General features: G+C 39.8%; 2 protein-coding genes across 2 annotated transcripts in view; one reads left to right on the forward strand and one right to left on the reverse strand.

The window, feature by feature from the left end:
- LOC139950867 (retinoid isomerohydrolase-like) overlaps nucleotides 1-14,055 on the reverse strand; it is a 33,852-nt gene extending 19,797 nt beyond the window's left edge. Inside the window, exon 1 of the mRNA XM_071949703.1 lies at nucleotides 13,846-14,055. Within this exon, the coding sequence (XP_071805804.1) occupies nucleotides 13,846-13,936 (91 nt within the window). The 5' untranslated portion in view covers nucleotides 13,937-14,055. The remainder of the gene's footprint in view (nucleotides 1-13,845) is intronic.
- LOC139950866 (uncharacterized) overlaps nucleotides 1-22,634 on the forward strand; it is a 76,518-nt gene that overhangs the window by 30,605 nt on the left and 23,279 nt on the right. The window lies entirely within an intron of this gene.

The raw sequence follows: 22,634 nt of genomic DNA on the forward strand, positions 1-22,634 counted from the left end.
ATCGGTGTACTGTAAGGGTAAAAACCAAAACTACTAAGTTGATTATACATGTTACGATACCTTCAACCTACAACTGCAATAATAACTGAACAATGCCACTGCCACAAAAACGTGCAGAAAAGCGCATTTTGTCCTTCGTTAGGAAGACCTTCAACGGACTAAAGCTCGTTGGCTTAGAAGAGCCTTCTAAACAACAATCTGTTGTTGAGACTACTTACTTCTCGATTCACTCATTCCACTGTTATAGTTATACACAATTCATTTACACGGACGGATTAGTGGGGGTTGTTTGAACATCACCTATGGCGGCACAGTAGTTACGTCAAACAAGAAGAACAAATTCCAACAAGGATTTATTACGATCGAGGAGAATGTATTTCTTAGATAACGTAAACAGGAAAGTAAGTCAGGTGTTTGAGAAAATATATTTTCGAAGGCAATGAAAGAAACTGTAAGGCAAGGATAGAAACTGTAATAATATCTACAGATAGGCCTAGCCCGTTTCTCTATACAGCATCTTCATTGTAACAAATTATCACGAATATACAATACATGTACACAAACACTGACGTTGAATAAGTTGCTGTAAATAACTAACCTGAGGAACATTTAACACAAACAGTTTTGTAAATACATCCAATTTACGAGCAGCCTTGAAAACGCAATCTCCCCTGAAAATAGGCACGTGCGCACGCCATTTATCGGTTGAAAGGCTCGGTAATTGTTCAGGGGTGGGGGTGTTGTTTCTGTATGGACGACGCGTCCATACTTTTGTACATCTTTTTGGAGATACCACGGTATACCGAAGATGCGGGACAAACTTCGGGTGCAAACACACGCTTTGACGGTAGCGTTCCACACCCTAAGTGCCTCTCCACTGATTCCCCTCGTGTGGATTTTTAAAACCAAGGCAAACTCAAGGGTTTCATAGAGCTGCTTAAGCACCAAAATTATGCTTACCAAAATAATATTACCAGCTAAAATACCATGTCACATGCACAATCTGTGACAGGTATCCTGCTTATTGATGCTTAGCAGAAAGATGTTAAGCATCAAATGTCTATGAAATTGGGCCCAGGGTGTTTGAGCCTGTCAAAAAGAACTCAGGCTTCCAGAGTTACATGTTTCAGGAAGTCTTATAAACTTGAAGTATTTCAGGAAACTATTTTTAAGTCCTTCCCTCGGGGCTATTTGCAATCAAATTGACTCACTAGGTCTGCGTTAAATCACTTAATGACATATATTATTTATCTGATTGACTGATGCTTAGTTTTCTAACTAAATAATGACTTGGAGTATTGAACATTTTTATAAACTTGACAACTGGACTTACAGGCACAATTTCCCAAATAAAAAAATGGCGCCCGACGGACTTTTGTCATCTGTATTTATCCAGTTCAGTTGGGCATAACTGCATGGTTGATTTAGAGATTACCAAATGTGCACAAGCGACTCAAAGATAAAAGTGGATCAGCATCACTCACCTGTGATCTGATCGTGTGTGCAGACACAAGACAAACACACGCCTATTCAACCCCCCCCCCCAAAAAAAAGGGAAAAAAAGAAAGAACAAAAAAATCCTTTCTTCGTTCCCACCTTAACTTCTATTGCAGCTCTGAAGTAAAACCAAATGAAAAAGACTGAAAATTTTGACAAGTAAAATAACCTTTCAAAACAATGAGCAAAAGTCCCCTTGTACAAAAGGATACGCATTAGTTGATATCGCCTGCGTGATTGGAAAGGTCATTTTTGCCATAAAGTTTTTCCGATGGCCTTTAAAATGAAGGATTTCTTTCTCTCATTTGGTCCAACGGTGTAAAATAGTACACGATTGCTGTGTAACCTACGTTAGACATATTGTCAACGTGTGTTCAGATGTGAACGTGATTGTGGTATCCCAGTTGCGGATTTTTTTACCCATTCCGGTAATACCTCCCCGCGGAGCGTGAAATGACATAATTCTACGCCGAATCATTTTGCAATTTAACGGCGTCTTCTTGCTCCCCGGAGATCACCAGTCTGCGAGGTGCCAACCATTACTTATCGGGCCAATGAAGAAAAAAAAAAATCAGCAGTATTTTCCCGGCACCTGGATTTTTTATATGATTTCCTTTAGATGAGACAGTGGTGCTTCATGAGGTAAAAGGTTTGATTCGTGGGATTTTTTGAAGTATGACAAAGGCTAAACTTTTATGCGCTCAAATAATCAGAACTAAAACTTGGGAAGTTAATAACAAATACCTTCTGTGAATGGTGACGTTCCTCGGCCATTATGAATAAACTAACATCCATAAAGTCGTATAAACCGCAAACAATATTGCGTTTTCATAGAAAGTACTCCCATGACAAATTGCCGGTGAATAAACCATGGACTCATAAAGTGCAAATATCCGGAACAACTGGTGTATTAATAAAAGGGACCGTGGAATTGCCCTTTAAAAATCCTGAAACAGTCTCCTCTGATTTGCTTTGATCAGACCTCAATTGGCGTCCTTCACATTTTAAACTGTCATAAATCTATGTTACTGTATCCAATTTCCATCCATCCTGACAAAATGGAGGAAATGGTATCGAACACTTTTAGTGCCCGAAATTATGGGGTAGGTAATGACGTTGGGAAGGCGTTGGGGTCAGTTGAGGTATGCCCCAATTACTTCACGTTCGATCTCGGTTTTTTTTTAATTTCTTTACCTTTTAAAACGTGAACTTTACATTCCCTAAATGTTAAAGGCATTGGACACCTTTGGCAATTGTTAAAGACCATTCTTCTCACTTGCTGTATCTCAACATTATGCATACAATAACAAACCTGTGAAAATTTGAGCTCAATTGGTCGTCGAAGTTGCGGGAGAATAATGGATGAAAAAAAAAACCCTGTCGCACAATATTTGTGTGTTTTCAGGTGCTTGATTTCGAGACCTCAGCTGAGGTCTCGAAATCAATGCAAACATTCGAGTGAGAAATTACCTCCTCAAAAACTACGTTACTTTTGGTAATTTATTGGGGGGATCGTTTCACTCAATGTTTTATACTATCAACAGCTCTTTTAGTTATTTTGAGTAATTACCAATAGTGTCCAGTGCACTAAAGAACACTAGCCTGTGTGTTGGTATGTGAGAGAGATTGTATAAGTGTGAATGCAAGGCATATGCGTATCTTCCCTAGAGTTTCCGGACAATCACCATTGATTGCTTCCCTCCTTCCAGGTGTACACGTATTGGGAGCTGTCGTTTTGTTTTGTTGTTTGACAAGTATAAGAGCGACGGCCAGCCAATTGAAATTAAATATCAGAGACTTAATTTACTTAACAATGGAATAAATTCAATTAAACCTTGAAACATTGATCTCAATTGTACAGGTATAATTTATCATAGGAAATTCGCTGAAAGTTGGCGGGCAAACCGCTGGACTTCTGCTCAAGTCGATTTTTGTTTTATTGTAGATTTTACTTCTGCTAGACAGACTTTATACCAACAAGTAGGCAATTCACCTCTAGATTTATAGGTCTTTGCTCTAGATATAAACCAGCATCATTGATAATTTCTCCCCGTTGTATAGATTGAGAAACTATAAGTTCAAATAGGGTTGGAAACGAAGACAAAGCAACTTTTGATTTGACTAAGGACGATTGTAAAACTTTTCTTTCTTTCTTGTTCTCTTTTCAAAAGAAAGGCTAGTTCTCTTAATTGAATTAAAGAGCGAAGATAAAGCAACTTTTGATTTGACAAAGGACGATTGTAAAAACGTTTCTTTCTCTCTTGTTCTGTTTTGGAAGAAAAGAAAGGCTTTTGTGGAACAAGAATGGCGGGAACACGTGGAGGCCCCGACCGTCTGAACCAGGGTCAGCTCCGGCGCCTCATAAAGCCTGACTGGGTGGTAGCATTTCGACTTGCACCAGTCAGGAGAATTATTCAGCGTTGAAATTTATCATCATCCTCTCCCCATAAACTCACCGTGAAATGACAATTTTTGTGACGAGCCCAATTTTTTGACATCACTCCTCTGCGAGGCCAATAGGATTGGGGCCAATATATTCATATATTCATGTCTGCAGACGTCAAATGTGAAATGAAGTTCACTCATTGGTTCACGAGATTTACATTGTACACGTCACGAATAAGAACACACGTCATAACCTGACATGAATATGTATCCCAATATTATTCAGAAAATGCATCTAAATAGTTAAAAAGTTCGGAAGTTTATCACATTGGTGTGGCCATCATTATGTTTATTATTTAACAGTTAGTTATTTAACTGTTAATTTGTGTTGTTTGTTGCATTTGTTTTTTATTGGTCACGCATTTCAAAACAAGCATTTCTGACTTCTGGAAATGCCCCCCCCCCCCCCTTAACTGGTTCGCTCGACCTGTTCTTGACTGTCTTTGACGTAAATAGTTGTAGTTAGTTTGTTTAATATTCTCCTTGTTTCGCCAATATGGAAATACATGTTGATTGAATTGAATTGAACTGATGCTTCGATGAAGTGTCAACCGACGTTTCACTTTTGGTTTATATCCTGGAGCCATATTCCCTGATTCTGGAGACACTGGTCTCGTTCTGTGCTTGAGCATAAAATAGGTCTACACAATATAGGGTCAATTGATGTCATATAGAACCGGTATTGGGCAATAACCGACCCCAATGGCTATGTGATTTCTAGGGGTTTATGGTATATCACCCCCTTCTTTATCCTTCAGGGAGCCTATGGGGATTTAAAGCACTGGCTTAAGACCAAGCCCTTTTCTTGAAGATGTGGCATACCATGTCCCATGCATGGATGAGCCGTTGCACCGCAGAGGCCCAATCTCTAATCCCTACCGACTCATATTGCACGGGGCCTGGCATGGCCCACTTCTTACCCGGTCTGGTCGACTCGTCTAACCCACCCCTCAAAGCTCCAAGCTATTGCGACCACACAGTGCGTGAAAGTAAACCAACCCATTTTCACAACCTCGATCCTTGCAATATGAATGATTGAGTGCTCGTTTTTTTAACCACATTTTCCACACAAAGCACACAAAAACCACACTCACTAATGTATTTTCAGAGTTGGTCTTTAATCAGCAAAATAATATGTTTACAAAACCTTATGCTTGTGCAGAAATAACTTCCCTATTTATCACTGTCAGTCTATTATGTTCGGCTGCTATATCTACTACTAGACTGAATGAATTACCATTCACAAAATACCATTCACAAAACCGACCTGAACAGTTTTTGCACATTCCATGTTTTCATTTGAGTTTGTACAAACAACCTTGACAAGTGGCGCGTTCAATTCGAGTGTGCACAATACACATTGAAACACATACGCTGTTTCCAGGTAAAATCACATACAACTGACACCAGTCGGGTAATGTACATTGTTGGTTTATATTTAATCTTGAATGCTACTTGAAATGAGTTGCCAATTTCCCTTTTTTATGAGCTATTCTTTAAAAAGGTCAAACAGTGCAGTGTGTTATTTTGTATTACTAATGAAGCAAATGCTCAAACTGGGGTCTTTTATTATTTGAGTTAGAAATAACCTCTTTCTCAAAAACTACTTTACTTCAGAGGGAGCCGTTTCTCACAATGTGTTATCCTATATACAGCTCTCTATTGCTCGTTACCAGAGTAAGTTTTACCAATCCACTGCCGTCAACCCTCCACTGAGCAAGCCAAAGACTTAAACCCATCCGCTCCACCCACCTACCCCTTCGTGCTCTCGTTTCGCACGCTAGAGTCAAATTAAACTTGAAGGACCTGACGTGGCTCGCGGGCGTTGTGGCACTCTCAGTTTATACTCACGCTAAGTCCAAATTATAAAAGGACAGCACCCACAAGAAATGTGACGCTTAAAACGCTACATGTTGTTAACGTCACGCTCAGTGCAAATGGATGCCAACATTTTTAAGTCCCTAGTGTGGCTTATCCATCTCCAAGGAGGGGATGTTTGCCAAGTTACCCCCCCCCCCCCCTCCGGAATCTCAGACAAACCATAGATAAACTCTAGCTCTATTACAAACCTTCTCAGTTGCAATTCTCCCCGTTAGAATTAACAGTACGATAAAATAATTTATAACATTTGCTAAGATTGTACACCACCTTTTAGGACAAATAATGTTCGAATGTACCTTTTAAAATGTACCCTTTAAAATGTACCCTCTTTTGGGCAAGTGGGTTTTTGGTTTGTTAGGACGCTCAGCTGCTCCTTTAAATAGCTAGACGCTTGTGTATGCACATCTCAGCTTTCAGGACAAAATATACAAATGCACCCTTTAAAATGTGCCATCTTCCTGGGAAGTGGGTTTTTGTTTAAGGATGCGAGGCTGCACCTTCAAATAGCTAGCACGACGCTTTTTGTACACGACTCAGCTTTCAGGACAAAATATTCAGATGCACCTCTTTTGGGCAAGTGTTTTTTTCAGGACGACAGGCTGTACCTTTAAATAGCTAGCACGAACCCTTTGTACAACATTTGGCTTAACAAAACAACATATTCGAACCCACCTCTCTTTTGGGCAAGTGTTTTTTTTTAGGACGGCCATAGCTAGCACAACGCTTTTGTGCTAGACGAAAATATTCGAATCCAAAACCTCTCTTTAAGGCAAGTTTCTGTTTTGTTTACGGACGGCCTGACTGCACCTTTAAATAGCTAGCACGACGCATTAAGACTGTAATACTCGGTAATAGGACATTAGCAAAAACCGCGTGATTCAAGTAAACCGTGATTCAACACAATCCTGCGTACAAAACGCCTACGACTTCCCACCACCCCACAGCCAAATAATTTTCAAAGTAATTTTTTGTTTGCGCTCCCCCTCAAAATAAAATAAAAATAATGAAACATTATTATTTTGACGATTTTTTCCAAGGGCGAAGCCAGACTATACGCAATGGGGGTAAACGCGGACACACGAGGGTGCATTGTGGGGGCAGGAACCAGATACTTCCCATACACACAAAAACTGCATTTCTACATTTTCCCACTGTACTACTACTGTACTACTACTAGTATTCCTTGCTCTTATATGTGTAGACCCAGACATTGTTCATCAGGTTATGCAGGACATGCAATTTGTTTGCTCGCTACTCTGCTCTATAAATTCAATGACGAGTCTGGCAGACTGAAAAGGGACAATGCCCTCAGTTTGGCAAAAAGGGGGGTACAATTTCACAAAGCTCGACAATTATATGTGTCGAGCTTTAAACTGGCAGGGAAACAGTCAGTAGCAGTATACATTACAAAGTAGTTTGGCTGGTAAACCTATATTTCCGCTTATCACAACTTTACCAGAACAGCTCAAAAACGGGATGCATTTTAAAAACTCGTGGCCCAATTTCGTAAAACGTTTTAGGCAACAAATAATGCTTTATAGTTGAGCAGTATAAATTCCAAAGTATAGTTTGGCAGGTAACCTATTATTTCCGCTTATCACAACTTTACCACAGAACAACTTAATAACGGGATGCACTCAAAAAACTCATGACCCAATTTCGTAAAACGTTTAGGCAACACATAATGCTTAGTCGAGGTCAATTTGTCAAGCCAACGAGTGGGGCACCAGCCAGAATAGTGCCAACTATCAGAAAGCACTACCTGCCAACATATTTCTACTAAGCTCGAACTGTATGTGCTTACTGCTTACCGGTTTACGAAATTTGCCCCCCCCCCCAAATAGGGACCTAATAGGGACGCTATAGGTCCCTTATACGACCCAGTTGAACCACCTTTGAATTATGGAAAGGTTTGCAGTAACACCATGTAATGACTATCTCTAATATGAGTTGGGGTGGTCCTGAAAAGAACCATTGGTTTCAACTCGACGTTTCGATCAGTATGCTCTGCTTACTGAGCTTACTGGTCGAAACGTCGAGTTGAAACCAATGGTTCTTTTCAGGACCACCCTAACTCATATTAGAGATAGTCATTACATGGTGTTACCGCAAACCTTTCCATATCCTATTTACACCATGCAAAGTTTCAAATCCTACTTTTCAATTAAGCATTTTTAGTGAACATTTCCATTTGACTCTGCAGAAATTCCAACCAGAACTTGAGCACGGGGTGTGTTATGTTGGGACTCCAAAGTCCACGTGTGGGAATACGTCACAAAATGTTGTAGCACTCGTGGACAATTGTCTTAATGACACCTGTTACTGTTTGTTAATTACTGACGTGTATAATACCATGGTATTAATGTATGCAGTACAGAGGCCATACCGTTGCACTGCTTGGGATCATTGGCTTAATACAACGACATATTATAACACATTCCAAGTTTCTGATATAGGGGGTAAGGAATCTGAAGGGGGGGGGGGGCTCTTGCTTAAGAGCCATTCATTTTGTTTCATTCGTTGATCGTGTAAAAGTCTTTGGGTAGTTGCATAGTCTGGCGAGCAACTTCGCGCTCATTCATGCTGTACTGCTGTACTACATTTCGACAGCGAAAGTTCAATCAACTTGCCAAATGCGTCCATGATTCAAGTGGGTCTCGTGTGACTCAAACGCCAACGGAAACGTCATCGTGTTCCTGGAGTGTACGGTGTCTGTTATATAAATACGGTCTCGTTCAATTAAAACGTAATTATTAACTGTCTAGTGCAAGCCCACTGTGAGTGTAGAGCTGGCTTAAAGGCACTATAGGTAATTACTCTAAATAATTGTTGGCACAAAAACTTACTTGGTGACGAGTAATGGGGAGAGGTTGATAGTATAAAACATTATGAGTAACGGCTCCCTCTGATCTGAAGTTACGTAGGTTTTGAGAAAAAGGTCTTTTTTGAGAAGTGAAGCCTTTATTATGCATCTGACAGAAAGCACACAAAGTTGCACAACAAGGGTGTTTTTTCATTGATTATTCTAGTGCAACTTTGATGCCCAATTGAGCCCAAATTTTCACAGGTTTGTTACTTATGCATATGTTGGGATACACCAAGTGAGAATATTGGTCTTTGACAAATTACCAAAGGTGTCCAGTGTCTTTGATGCAAACAGAAAAACCCACGAGGTTTTCGATACGCGCGGCCGATCAGTCATCCTCCGCCCCCCTTGGAAAACCAAAATGCAAACAGCACACTGTGAAACTTCACAATGATTAGTTTACCTAATCGATAGAGATAGTTTAACTAATCGATTAGAGATAAACGGTTAAGAGAGATGGAATCCGAACTGCATATGCCCAATGACCGTATAACGTTGTGAGGGTGTGGGTAAATAAACATGCGTAGTAAGACTGTAAAATGTCAAAGCCGAAAGCCCCCTACGCCCAACCCACAAAATAAAGTGGACCTCAAATTCTAACCTTTTTAACGGAGCTGGGTTACCAATTTTTATACACGGCGAGATACCGTATCGCAAAATGTGATCCTACTTTTTTTCTCCCTCCACCCAAATGAAGATTGAGCCTTATTTGTTGATTTTGGGAAACACCTCAAACAAACATCAAACAAACCACAAAAAATTGACGTTCAATTTGGTGTCTGACTGAAAAAAGCTGAAGAAATTTAGCTCTAATGATGTCACAGAGAATGACCGCTTTATTTGTCATAATGAAGGGATGAAACATTATTGATTTTCAGATGAGTTGTCTAATACACTCATCCAAAACCTCTTATTCTATTTCCAATGACTAATGACACGTCATTGTATTATATGAATGCACTATTGATAACATACAGTTATTTGTTCTCGAAACATAAAACCAGAACATGCCCGGACAATTTTAGAGGAATATGCCTAATACGCTTTACCAAAACCTCTTATGCTATTTCCAATGACTAACGACACGTCATTGTTTTATATGAATGCATCATTGATAGTATAGGCCTAGGCCTACAGTTGTAAATACTTTTTGTTCTCCTAACATAAAACCAAATAGACAATTTTAGAAGAATTGACCAAGCTAGCTTCACCCACCCCCCCGCGTCATTTCAAAACTGAGTGGAGACAGCATGGGCATGTACCATGGGCATGTACCATGTATATGTACATGCCTGCACTCACAGCGAGATGTATCATGTACATACCTGCTTCTACATTACGTAATGTACCATGTACATGCCTATACCCATAGCACGTAAAGTACCATGCATGAACATGCCTGCAAATGAATCATGTACTTGTACATGTACGTGCCTGCACCTAAGCACGTAGTGTACCATGTACATGCCTACATGTACAACATGCACACTGCATGTCAAAGCCATTGACAGCGCGGTTCAAGTTCAGTTTTACTACACATTCTCAGTGAAGAAGTGTATTCTGGACTCGATCCAAAAAACCCGTTGTGGTTAAAGGGGAATGCGTGAAATATTATACAGCTCAAGCCTATTGGCGCCTTTCCTAAGTGATTCGTGCAAAGCCCCTTTGGTGGCACCAGCTAGATGTGTCATGTTAAAGGTGACCACGAAGTCAAAAACCCTGCTTTAAACCAAATTTCTGATCACAGTGACACGGATTCTGGGTCACATTGAGTCGGATTCCGGGTCAAACAGACCCAGAAATGGGTCTGGCCCCCTGGGACTCAAATCCGGGTCAATTCTGACCCGGGAGATTTTAGAGTGTAACATGCTTGCAAGGTATAACATCCATGCAAGGTATTTACACATCCTTGCAAGGTATAACATCCTTGCAAGGTATACCATCATTGCAAGGTATAACATCCTTGCAAGGTATAACATCATTGCAAGGTATAACATCCTTGCAAGGTATAACATCCTTGCAAGGTATAACATCCTTGCAAGGTATACCATCTTTGCAAGGTATAACATCCTTGCAAGGTATACCATCTTTGCAAGGTATAACATCCTTGCAAGGTATAACATCCTTGCAAGGTATAACATCCTTGCAAGGTATAACATCCTTGCAGGGTATAACACCCTTGCAAGGTATAACATCCTTGCAGGGTATAACATCCTTGCAGGGTATAACACCCTTGCAAGGTATAACATCCTTGCAAGGTATAACATCCTTGCAAGGTATAACATCCTTGCAAGGTATAACATCCTTGCAAGGTATAACATCCTTGCAAGGTATAACATCCTTGCAAGGTATAACATCCTTGCAAGGTATAACATCCTTGCAAGGTATAACATCCTTGCAAGGTATAACATCAGGGGTCGAAATTAAGTGTATTTCCATGGTAGTCAGCAGGGCTAGTGACCAATAATTTTTAGTAGTCCTGATAAGATTTTGGTAGCCCGAAAGACACATTATGTCTCGCGTCACGGCTCAAACTTTACAATACACCAATAACATAGTTCTTTATTGTTTGTGATGATGATTTTTGCATTATTTTTCCACTAGCCCGTCGGGCTATCAAACTGGAAAAATCAGTAGCCCGGCTGTAAATGTGGTAGTCCCGGGCTAGCGGGCTAGTGGCAATTTCGACCCCTGAACATCCTTGCAAGGTATCACATCCTTGCAAGGTATTACATCCTTTCAAGGTATACTTTTTGGAAGTTTGAGGGTCAGTTTTATTTGACCTCTAATGAGGTGAAGAATGTTGACAGCTTGTTTCTCTTTTTTTGCTTCACACGGGACGAGAGTTAATTTTTTTTTTTAAATGTGGGTTACCACCCGTCGGTCGCGGAGAGTCCTGAGTGGTTCAGACCGCAATTTGGGTTTTCTTTACCCGGGGCGACATCGTCGTGCTAATTTTAACATGAATATTTTGTCTACAAATATCTGGACCTTTCTCCTTTATTTGCATTGAACGATTTGCCAACGGGAAACTTTGAGGGTGAAATTGAGCATGGTGTGATGTGATAACACGATGGAGAGGAAATAAGTTTTGTTTTGTTTTACAAAAGATAAAATCCTTAGTACTTTCCCTGTATGTTATTGTTGACAAACAAAGTCTTTCATGCAGCCGTTTTACTCACGGTTGTTTTAATCATTTAAGAACTTCAAAGGGCCGCCCTTTCCACGAATCAAAGATCTCCGCCCACTTAACCAAACTCCAAATGAAATGTCAAAGACACACTTGACATTTACTCCCAACACTTTTCACAGAGCCAGGAATTTTGAATAAAAACCCATACTCTAAAAAGTTGCACAGTTGTCACAAGTGATACGTTGTCGTTATTTTTGACGAAGTTTTATACAAGATGAGAAAAACACCAATACCACACGTATGCCATAATTATGTTTGAGTTAAAGGGGATGTACCGCGCTAAAATCTTTTTCCAGATTTTTCAATAAGATATAATTTTGCGACACCTTTTATTCTATTTTTCGTTATTGTTGAATTGTAAAACTACTTTTCACTTGAATGTAACTTATGGATGTTACAATACTTTCACAAGATGGTTTACAGCAATGATCAATGTTAAACTGAAGTATTTTAAGAAACAGAATCATGCACACATAAAACTTAACATTGTTCTGACCAATTTCGTCCCGTAATTTCATACGCACTTGAAATTCAAACAGTCCATTATTTTGGACCTATACGTCCCTTTAATTCCACCATCTTTCCAGTCTTTCTATTAATAACCCCAAGGTTTGTTTAAAGCGGGTCTGAAGTCCAAGATCAAAGAACGCTATGAAAAGAAGGCCAAGGTTGCGAGTTAATCAGTTTGTTAAGGGTTGGTACAATGGTAACTTGGGGCTAAATATTTGCTGATAAGTTTATTAGCGGTCAAGGGCGAAGAAAAAAGGCAGACGCAATATGTCTCCGTTGTCATCACCACCCCACAAGTAAGTTAGTTTTAGGTTATGGGTTTTCCTTGCTGTTGACCCGTCGGATGATGCATTATGTAGCTGTAGATGTATAATACAATCATAATGCATATAACCCTTTAATCTGTAACCTTCCTTATGTACCCCACCCCCCCATCTCTGTACGGGACTACCCCCTGCTCCCGCCCCCCCCCCCCCCCCAAAAAAAAAAAAAAAAAAAAAAAAAAAAAAAAACACAAAAAAACACAAAAAAAAACCGGGCATTGCCAATCCAAAAGCCAACTTTACATAAATTGAGCGGTTTCAAACCTTTAACTAGTCACGTAATGTTTTGTAAGACGTTTTTCTCAGTCGAAGGCAATTATTATGAAATCTTACTTGTAAACAAATTAAGTTGATATGAGGACCATTTCTCACTATGTCGTTTACAGGCAACTAGTCCCCGGCAATCTACGCCAAAAAGATGGGGAAATTTTAGGGTTGGGAGGTTGGGGGAGGGCACAATATTGTTTTGACAGCCGTTTGGTTTGTAAGAAACAAACCGTTGACAAGATAAATAGTACCTCCAGCAGGTTTGCCCCGCAAACAATGGGAAAGCAGACGACAATTCTGATTCTCTTTGGAAAATATTGTTTTGGCGCTAAAATAAGAAAGGATTGTTGTCTGTTATTAAAGGATACCCGAACAAAGCATAGACCATCTTTAACAACTAAACTATTTTTGTCAGTAGGGGACCTTCACACTCATAGGGGATAACAGTTTTCAATGGGTTCTTTATTGTTAGCCATGCGTATGCAAACAATGGGAAATTGGCAAAAATCAACCGCACAAAGCTTTTCATTCACTAAACTGCAGACACTCGAAGAAACAAACAAAACCAGTTGATTGTGTCACAGGCACGAACCTCTGGCAAACACAAAGACGGTGATTTGTACAAAGTTGATTTTGTCAAATTTGCGGTTTTTGGTCAGCGAGCCGATCAACCGCTTTAACAACAGAAGACCGGAAGCAATCGCTGTGTCTGATATACAAGAACTATACGCCACACACGTGTTGTCTAGTTACCACCAAAAATTGGAATCGTACCAACAAAACCCCCACTAGCAGATCCCTGCGTTTTACCCCAAAACTATTATTCTAATTTAACAAAACAACAAATTATTGAAAAATCTTACCTTTTAATCTTGCCTCGACCGGTTCTGGGTACTCTTTCTGTACGGACTTGAAGAGTCTTGCTACGTGCGGGTCGCCTTCTCGTAACGCCATGATGATGTAATCTTGTGGAGTTGTTGTAATACGGCAGCAGGTAATAGTCGTGGAGTGGTTCTGGTGGGTTGTGTGTAGTGTAGAGAGGAGCAGGGGATGTGTGGAGCGGGTGCGTTGACGGGTTTCTAGTAGTAGTGACAGCAGAAGTAGGCTCCAACGGCTATTTATACCCAGTGTGGATGGTGACTCGACGCACGCACACGTGGGGTTTGCACGCTGAACCGACTGGCAAGTACTACAGCATACTCTAGTGTCCCCATTCATTTCTACGGACGAGATTCTCGTGGCACGCTGATTGGTCAAACTACCCCGTGAAGCATCTCCCTACGGGTTCTCGCGCAAGGTAAAACTTTTTAGGCTTGCGTACCAGGGCTTTGATGTACACGTCACGACACGGCACCTTTTGGGGGAATACAATGGTGTATTGTGTGTGCTTATCGCAGCAGTACCTCTATTCTTTCTGAGGCTCGGATGACTGAAGTCTGGACGACCTTCAGCACGTGCCTGTATTACGGGAGGGGATACCGAGTAACAGTTATCTAATGCACTGATAATGGGACCGCAAAACTATCTCGAAACAGATTTCAGTTTCGTAATGAGGGGTAAACATGCATTGTCAACACCGACGCTGGGCAAGGCATCTCAGTTGCATGAAAAACATAAACTTGACGAATTCGGTGAAAGGCTGAAAGGGTAATGTAGTGTCCCAATTTATCATAATGTATTGTTATCATTTTGATAATATTTCATGGTGGTGTTATCACATTATTTCCTTATCCTTTCCGGTGATCAGATTTCCTCATGTATTATTAGGTGTTATTAATGTTCGGTAATAGTTGACCCTCCCAACTCAAGCACAGTAACCCCCTGGACTGGAGAACATGGAAGTCCCTGAATAGACTACGAACGGACGTAGGACGATGCAAGACAAAGAAATGGGGGTAGGCCTACACCGACGATGATGACACCAATGCGAGTGTAGCACAGCATCCCAATCTATGCCGCACCTTCTACGATGCCGAACCCCGGAGGAGCAGTGCTGTCTTGAAGACCTGATGGCATCATTCGAGAGAGCTGTGAGATGCGGTCAATCCTGGCCAAGCATTTAAATTAGAGTAGATGGTGGACTTGGAAGAAGAAGGTGATTCGATAATACAATGGTGTATTGTTGTTTCCTTTATCACTGCATGCTTGTTATCTGCCATGAGGATGATGATTTTGCGACACTGACGACTTTCGACACTGTTTCGAGATGGGAATAGAAAATTGATATCTCATTATGTTTGAACGCTCCAAAACGCTCCAAAATGGACCCGGATCAGAATGGACCCGGATCAGAATGGACCCGGATCAGAATGGACCCGGATCAGAATGGACCCGCATCAGAATGGACCCGCATCAGAATGGACCCGGATCAGAATGGACCCGCATCAGAATGGACCCGGATCAGAATGGGCCCGGATCAGAATGCCAGGTCTTCGACACGTCAGGTCTTGGAAACCGAGTCAGGACTTTGAAATTGAGTCAGGTCATCAAAACTGAGTCAAACTGAATTTATTCCAATCCTCGAGTGTTCAATCATTATTCTCCGTACATTCAACTCATGGGTGAACATTTCGTCAAATTCTGTGGTCGGGTTTTTGAGACAACAACGATGTAGTCAGGTCTTCTAAACTATGTTAGGTCTTCGGCACGTCAGGTTTTAGAAACCGAGTCAAATCACACACCTATTGGAAGAGTTATTTGGTTCCAATCCTCAATCCCCAATCATTACTCCGTACGTTCAACTGGTGAACAGTTCGTCTACCTCTGTGGTCGGGTTTTTGAGACAACAGCGATGTCAGGTCTTCTAAACTATGTCAGATCGTCGACACGTCGGGTCTTCAAAAATGAGTCAGGTCTCCGAAACTTTTTTGGATTTTTCAAAACTGAGCCAGGTCTGTAAAATTGAGTCAGGTCTTCCAAACTGAGTCTTGTCCTCGAAACTGAGCCAGGTCTTCGAATTCAAGTCAGGTCCTCGAAACTTTTAAGGTCTTCGAAACTGAGTCAAATTTTGGAAACTATGTCAGGTCTTCAAAACTGAGTCTTGTCCACGAAACTGAGCCAGGTCTTCGAACTCAAGTCAGGTCCTCGAAACTTCTAAGGTCATCGAAACTCAGTCAGGTCTTCGAAACCAGTCAGGTCTTCGACACTAGTCAGGTCCTCGAAACTTTTAAGGTTTTCGAAACTTAGTCAAGTTTTCGAAACTATGTCAGGTCTTCAAAACTGAGTCTTTTCCTCGAAACTGAGCCAGGTCTTCGAACTCAAGTCAGGTCCTCGAAACTTTTAAGGTCATCGAAACTGAGTGAGGTCTTCCAAACCAGTCAGGTCTTCGACACTAGTCAGGTCTTCGAAACTTAGTCGGGTCTTCGGAACTGAGTCAAAGCACACATCACCTTTTGGAAGAGTGAATTTATTTCAATCCTCAAGTTTTCAATCGTTACTCCGTACATTTTCCGTCGCAGCATAGGTTGTTATACTATTCTGTCCTCAATTTCGACACTGGTATTTCAGACGAAATTAACTTGTGGGTAATGAACTTTATATAAATGATTGAGCCTTTCAGAACGAAAACGTATTAATTATCATCAACCCGAAATGAGTAATCCCGTACTTTTTTGGAAGTAGGATAAAGGCTGCTTTGAGTCGTCACCGGTACCCGATCAGGTTGAAATTCCCGCTCTTTAAAGTAAATCCGAAACCTCAGGCGTTTGATTGTGCTCTGAATATCGTATTATGGGCGGGAAAACACGAGAACATCCTTTCAAAAACCTTTCTCGAAGATGCGGTTAACTACCTTCTCGGTCGTCTGCGCAACACAACAAAACCCAGAGATAAGTAGGATTTGAAACTTTGCTCGGTGGAAATACGATATAGTAAAGGTTTGCGGTAACACCATGTAACGATAATCTCGAGTTGGGGTGGTTCTGAAAAGAACTCTCACAGAGACCTGACAAAGGGGTTCCTTTTTGCCGAGCCGTTACAAAACACCAAACAGTTACACTTCAATTACCTTTAGAGTTACTTCCGAATGCACTCGTGCCATCATCGCATACAGCGAGGCTGGATTTCGGCAAAGATAAACAGTGTGCTGGAATTAGGTCAATGTCTACAGCTGAAGCCCCACGTTAAAAAAAATGTAGACGATGGTAGTTTATACATTCAGTGTCAGTGACCGTGTGTGGTGGATATTGCATGCTAAGGATTGGCTTTTATGTTTATTTATGGGGAGCGGGCTTTTCTTTCAAGTTTCAAGTTCAACTGCGATGGTTTTCCATTACTCTACTTTTGAGTAGACTAAACTCACCATTCTAAGGGGGTAGAGACAGACGTAGACCTGCCCTGTCTTCGTCATGGATTATTGTGCAAGACAGGCAACCCGCTACATTGCCCCCAAACAATAAATAATCAATTTCTTATGCTACAAGAGCAGACACCGTGGGGGGGGGGGGGGGGGGGGTGGCGAGTAACCATTTTTTGGCTCGCTGGAAGCGTATCACCGAAAGTGATTTATTTTGCCAATCACAAAACTTTTCGTGACAAAGAACAGAAACAAATCAAATGGACATGGTATCACTCAGTTATATGAATGGGAACTGACGATTCGAAACCAAAAGATGTAGAATGACGGCCGCGATATAAAAACTATATAGTTTACTATAGTTATATAGCTTACAATAATAGTTATAATACTTTTAATAACAATACAAATGAATACTATTTTCGGTAATACTGATTACAAACGTTTCCGGTTTGAATACCCATAAATAGTTCAACTCATCCTGTGTATACACTACGGTGAATATTCTCAATACTTAAACTATAGTTTACTTTAGTTAATATACTATGAATAGTAATACTAATAAATACTATTTTCGGTAATACTGATTATATCACACTACGATCAATGGAAACGTTTCCGGTTAGTATACCCATAAAAGTTCAACTCATATTGTGTATACACTATGGTGAATATTATCATAGTTTGATATGGTAATAACTATAGTTGACTGTAGTTGTTATAATATACTTATAATAACTATTCTCGGTAATGTTGATTATATCACACGACGATCAATGGAAACGTTTCCGGTTTGAATACCCATAAATAGTTTAACTCATCCTGTGTATACACTACGGTGAATATTCTCAATAGTTAAACTATAGTTTACTTTAGTTAATATACTATGAATAGTAATACTAATAAATACTATTTTCGGTAATACTGATTATATCACACTACGATCAATGGAAACGTTTCCGGTTAGATTACCCATAAATAGTTCAACTCATCTTGTGTATACACTATGGTGAATATTATCATAGTTTGATATGGTAATAACTATAGTTGACTGTAGTTATTATAATATACTTATAACAACTATTCTCGGTATAAACGTTGATTATATCACACGACGATCAATGTAAACGTTTTTCCGGTTTGAATACCCATAAATAGTTCAACTCATCTTGTGTATACACTACGGTGAATATTCTCCATAGTTAAACTATAGTTACTTTAGTTAATATACTAGGAATAATAATACTAATAAATACTATTTTCGGTAATACTGATTATATCACACGACGATCAATGGAAACGTTTCCGGTTTGAATATACCCATAAATAGTTCAACTCATCCTGTGTATACACTACGGTGAATATTCTCCATAGTTAAACTATAGTTACTTTAGTTAATATACTAGGAATAATAATACTAATAAATACTATTTTCCGTTATACTGATTATATCACACTACGATCAATGGAAACGTTTCCGGTTTGATTACCCATAAATAGTTCAACTCATCCTGTGTATACACTACGGTGAATATTATCAATGTCAGGGGCGTACGGGGTTTGTATATTGACTTTACCAACCACAGCAAACATCAGTCTAGTTCACATATACATAGTTGCAGGTGTGCCCTAATAGCTAATAAGTGTAACCTGTGACACAAGCGCCATTAATTGAGGGTGTTGTAGGTTATCGCAACAGTCCAGAAATCATACGATGCGCTGCGGGGATTTTCTTTTTACGCGCGGGCTCCCGGAACGTCGTCGAACGAGTTGCTTAAAAGGCACTGGACACTGTTTAGTTAATAGCCTACTCAAAATTACCAGAGGCGGAACTTTACTTGGTAACGAGCAATGGAGAGCTGTTTGATAGTATAAAACATTGTGAGAAACGGGTCCCTCTGAAGTAATGTAGTTTTTGAGAAAACGGGTATTTTCTAAAAGCACATAAATTTGTGCAACAAGGGTGTTTTTTTGTTGTCATTATTCTCTTGCAACTTCGATGACCAATTGAGTCAAAATTTGTACATTTGTTATTGTATGCATATGTTGGAATACACCAGTGAGAATAATGGTCATTGACAATTACCAAAGGTAGGGCCTATCCAGTGTCTTTAACGAGAACATTTCGCAATTCATGATAAACCAGTTCAATGCAAACCGGACCTTCTCCTGACGACTCAAGCAGGTCACCAGATTGAAGAGTTCGTTCCCCGAATTGCCTCATATAAATCATGTATTTTGAAACAATCAGTCGTTCCGGGTGTTTTCCATTGTGCATCCATGACTTTGCACGAGTTAAACCCGGGTAGTTATTTATGTAGACTGGAACAACTCTATTAAGTTGATTCGGGGAAGAGGCAGTTTTGCTCAGCTGCTCTAAATTAGTAAACGCCGGTAAAGATCCATCAAACCTGTGAACATTTTACTACAGCCCACTGCCCTCCCAAATCCTTCTGTATCCTTCTGTAATAATGGATCAAATAGTACTCACCATTGCTTCCTGACTGGAAAGTGGGGTGGTAAATTGACAACATCGGTGGTGTCACACGTACAAGAATCATCATTTTACACCAAACGGTGATAAAATAAGCCACATTTCGGCAACAACTATTAGAATTTGTATTGTTTTAAAGGCAGTGGACACTATTGATAATTGTCAAAGAGTAGCCTTCACAGTTGGTGTATCTAAACATATGCATTAAATAACAAACATGTGAAAATTTGAGCGCAATCGGTCATCGAAGTTGCGAGATAATAATGAAAGAAAAATAACCCTTGTCACACGAACTTGTGTGCGTTTAGATGGTTGATTTCGAGACCTCAAGTTCTAAATCTGAGGTCTCGAAATCAAATTCGTGGAAAATTACTTCTTTCTCGAAAACTATGGCACTTCAGAGGGAGCCGTTTCTCACAATGTTTTATACCATCAACCTCTCCCCATTACTCGTCACCAAGAAAGGTTTTATGCCAATAAATATTTTGAGTAATTACCAATAGTGTCCACTGCCTTTAACACCCTTACCTATGTTAATTTTGATACCGTGTTCGGTGTCTCTGTTACAGAATTGTTAAGAAACACTAAAATCGTGGAGATCACAGATTTACATACAACTTACACGCTCTAATGATGATGATAGTTGAAAACATCCCTTGAAATATTTCTGTCTGAAATGTCATGTTTGATGAGAAATACATAATCTAATTTCACGTTTTGAGTTTATCGCTCAGTGAGCGTTTTATTCATTTTTATTTTGATATCGATGCAATGCAAAATTTGTAATCGGTATTTCACTATTCTCTAGTGACCAAGATGGCCGATCGATCTGCAGGTTTGTCATTTTATATATATGGTGGTTTACATAAAGTGTTTACACTGCAAGCAACTGTTTTGTTAGCAAAAACCAATGATGTAATGTTCCTTTAACACCTCATATTTACAGTGTCCATGTGTCAGGCTAGTAGTAGTCCATATAGTGAAGTGATATTATATTAGAGGATGATGTTGGATGACTGAGGCCACTTGTTTGTATGTGGGTCAAGGGAGTAAAAATCATCGAGCGCAATTTAGGCGTGTCTAAACAATGACCTCACCCCAACACTTGTCCTTAAAGACACTGGGCACCTTTGGTAATTGTCAAAGACCAGTCTTCTCACTCGGTGTATCGCAACATATTCACAAAATAACAAACCTGTGAAAATTTGAGCTCAATCGGTTTTCGGAGTTGCGAGATAATAATGAAAGTAAAAACACCCTTGTCACACAATGTTTTGTGCTTTCAGTTGCTTGATCTCGAGACCTCAAAATCTAGTTCTAAGGTCTCGAAATCAAATCAAAATATTTAAGTGGAAAATTACTTCTTCCAAGAAAACTACGTTACTTTATTCAGAGGTAGCCGTCTCTCACAATGTTTTAAAGGAACACGTTGCCTTTGGATCGGTCGAGTTGGTCTTTGAAAAGCGTTTGTAACCGTTTGTGATTAGAAAGATATTTTAAAAGTAGAATATAATGAAATTGCGTGGTTTTTCTCTTACCTCGTCGGCAAACACGGTCGGCCATTTATGGGAGTCAAATTTTTAACTCCCATAAATGGCCGATTGTTAGTTCGCAAAGTAAAAGGAAATCACGCAATTTCGAGGCAAATATGTGTGGATCATTGTATTCTACTTTTAAAACATCTTTCCAACCATATGCATTTTATAACAAACGGTTACAAACGCTTTTCAAAGGCCAACTCGTCCGATCCAAGGCAACGTGTCCCTTTAAACTATCAACGGCTCTCCATTGTAAGTAAGTTTTTATGTTTACAATTAGTTTGAGTAATAACCAATAATGTCTAGTACCCTTAAAATACCGCCAGTGGTATATGGCTCACCGAACAACTGAAAATTACTTTGATTGTGTCAGTAATACAGGGGACCTGACTTTTTTCCAGAGGCCCCGACGTCGCATGAATATTTTGTACATATTCATATAATATGTCAGCCCTGTAACATGTCAGTAAAAGCGAGAATTATGAAGTTGTAGTTTAATTTCGAAGAGACGATCCAACACTTGTGAAGTTAAACTTTGTTAAAAAATGCTGCGTTACCAAAAGTGCGAAGCCCCCTAAAACGGCCGGCCATCGCTTCGAATTGATCGCATTATTATTTTCTTTTAAAACGAATTAGCACATGGCGAAACTATTTCGCTGGATACTTGGGAAAAACAAGTAATACTTTCAGTCAAGGAAATGATTTTGTAGTAACTTGGAAGCAAATTATTTTGTTGTTATGTCTGCCAAAAATGTGTTTATCCGCAAAAGTTCTTTTTTATAAGTGCACATTATCTTGTACCGAAGTAGAATGCATGAAACACTCACCAGGGCCCAATTTCATAGAGCTGCTTAAGCACAAAATTTTGCTTAAGCAAAAAATTCATTGCTTAGTAAAATCAGATTACCGGCCAAGACTCCACTCAATTGTTATGCTAAGTAAACAACAGCTTAATATTACTAGTCATAAGCAATGTATGGCATGACATTTTGGCCAGTAACAAGTGTAAAATAAGCAAGCTATTTTTGTGCTTAAGCAAATTTTTTGCTTAAGCAGCTCTATGAAATTGGCCCCAGGCGACATGTACTTTGATTTCAAAGTATGAATGGTCATTTGGACCGGATGAATACTTAAAAGGGAGGGACACGTTTGGTAATTGTTAAAGACGTACTATCCAGGCTATTACGGTTCTTTGGGCATCTTAAAACTCGGTTCTCAGACACTTGTACACGGATTTGATGGCCTGAATATTATTTTGCCACCTTAGTACTCGACACAACTTGGAACATGACTGAAAAAACCTTGACTACAACACCGCATACAAGT

Source organism: Asterias amurensis, chromosome 18, assembly GCF_032118995.1.
Source record: "Asterias amurensis chromosome 18, ASM3211899v1".
Classification (NCBI taxonomy): Eukaryota; Metazoa; Echinodermata; class Asteroidea; order Forcipulatida; family Asteriidae; genus Asterias; species Asterias amurensis.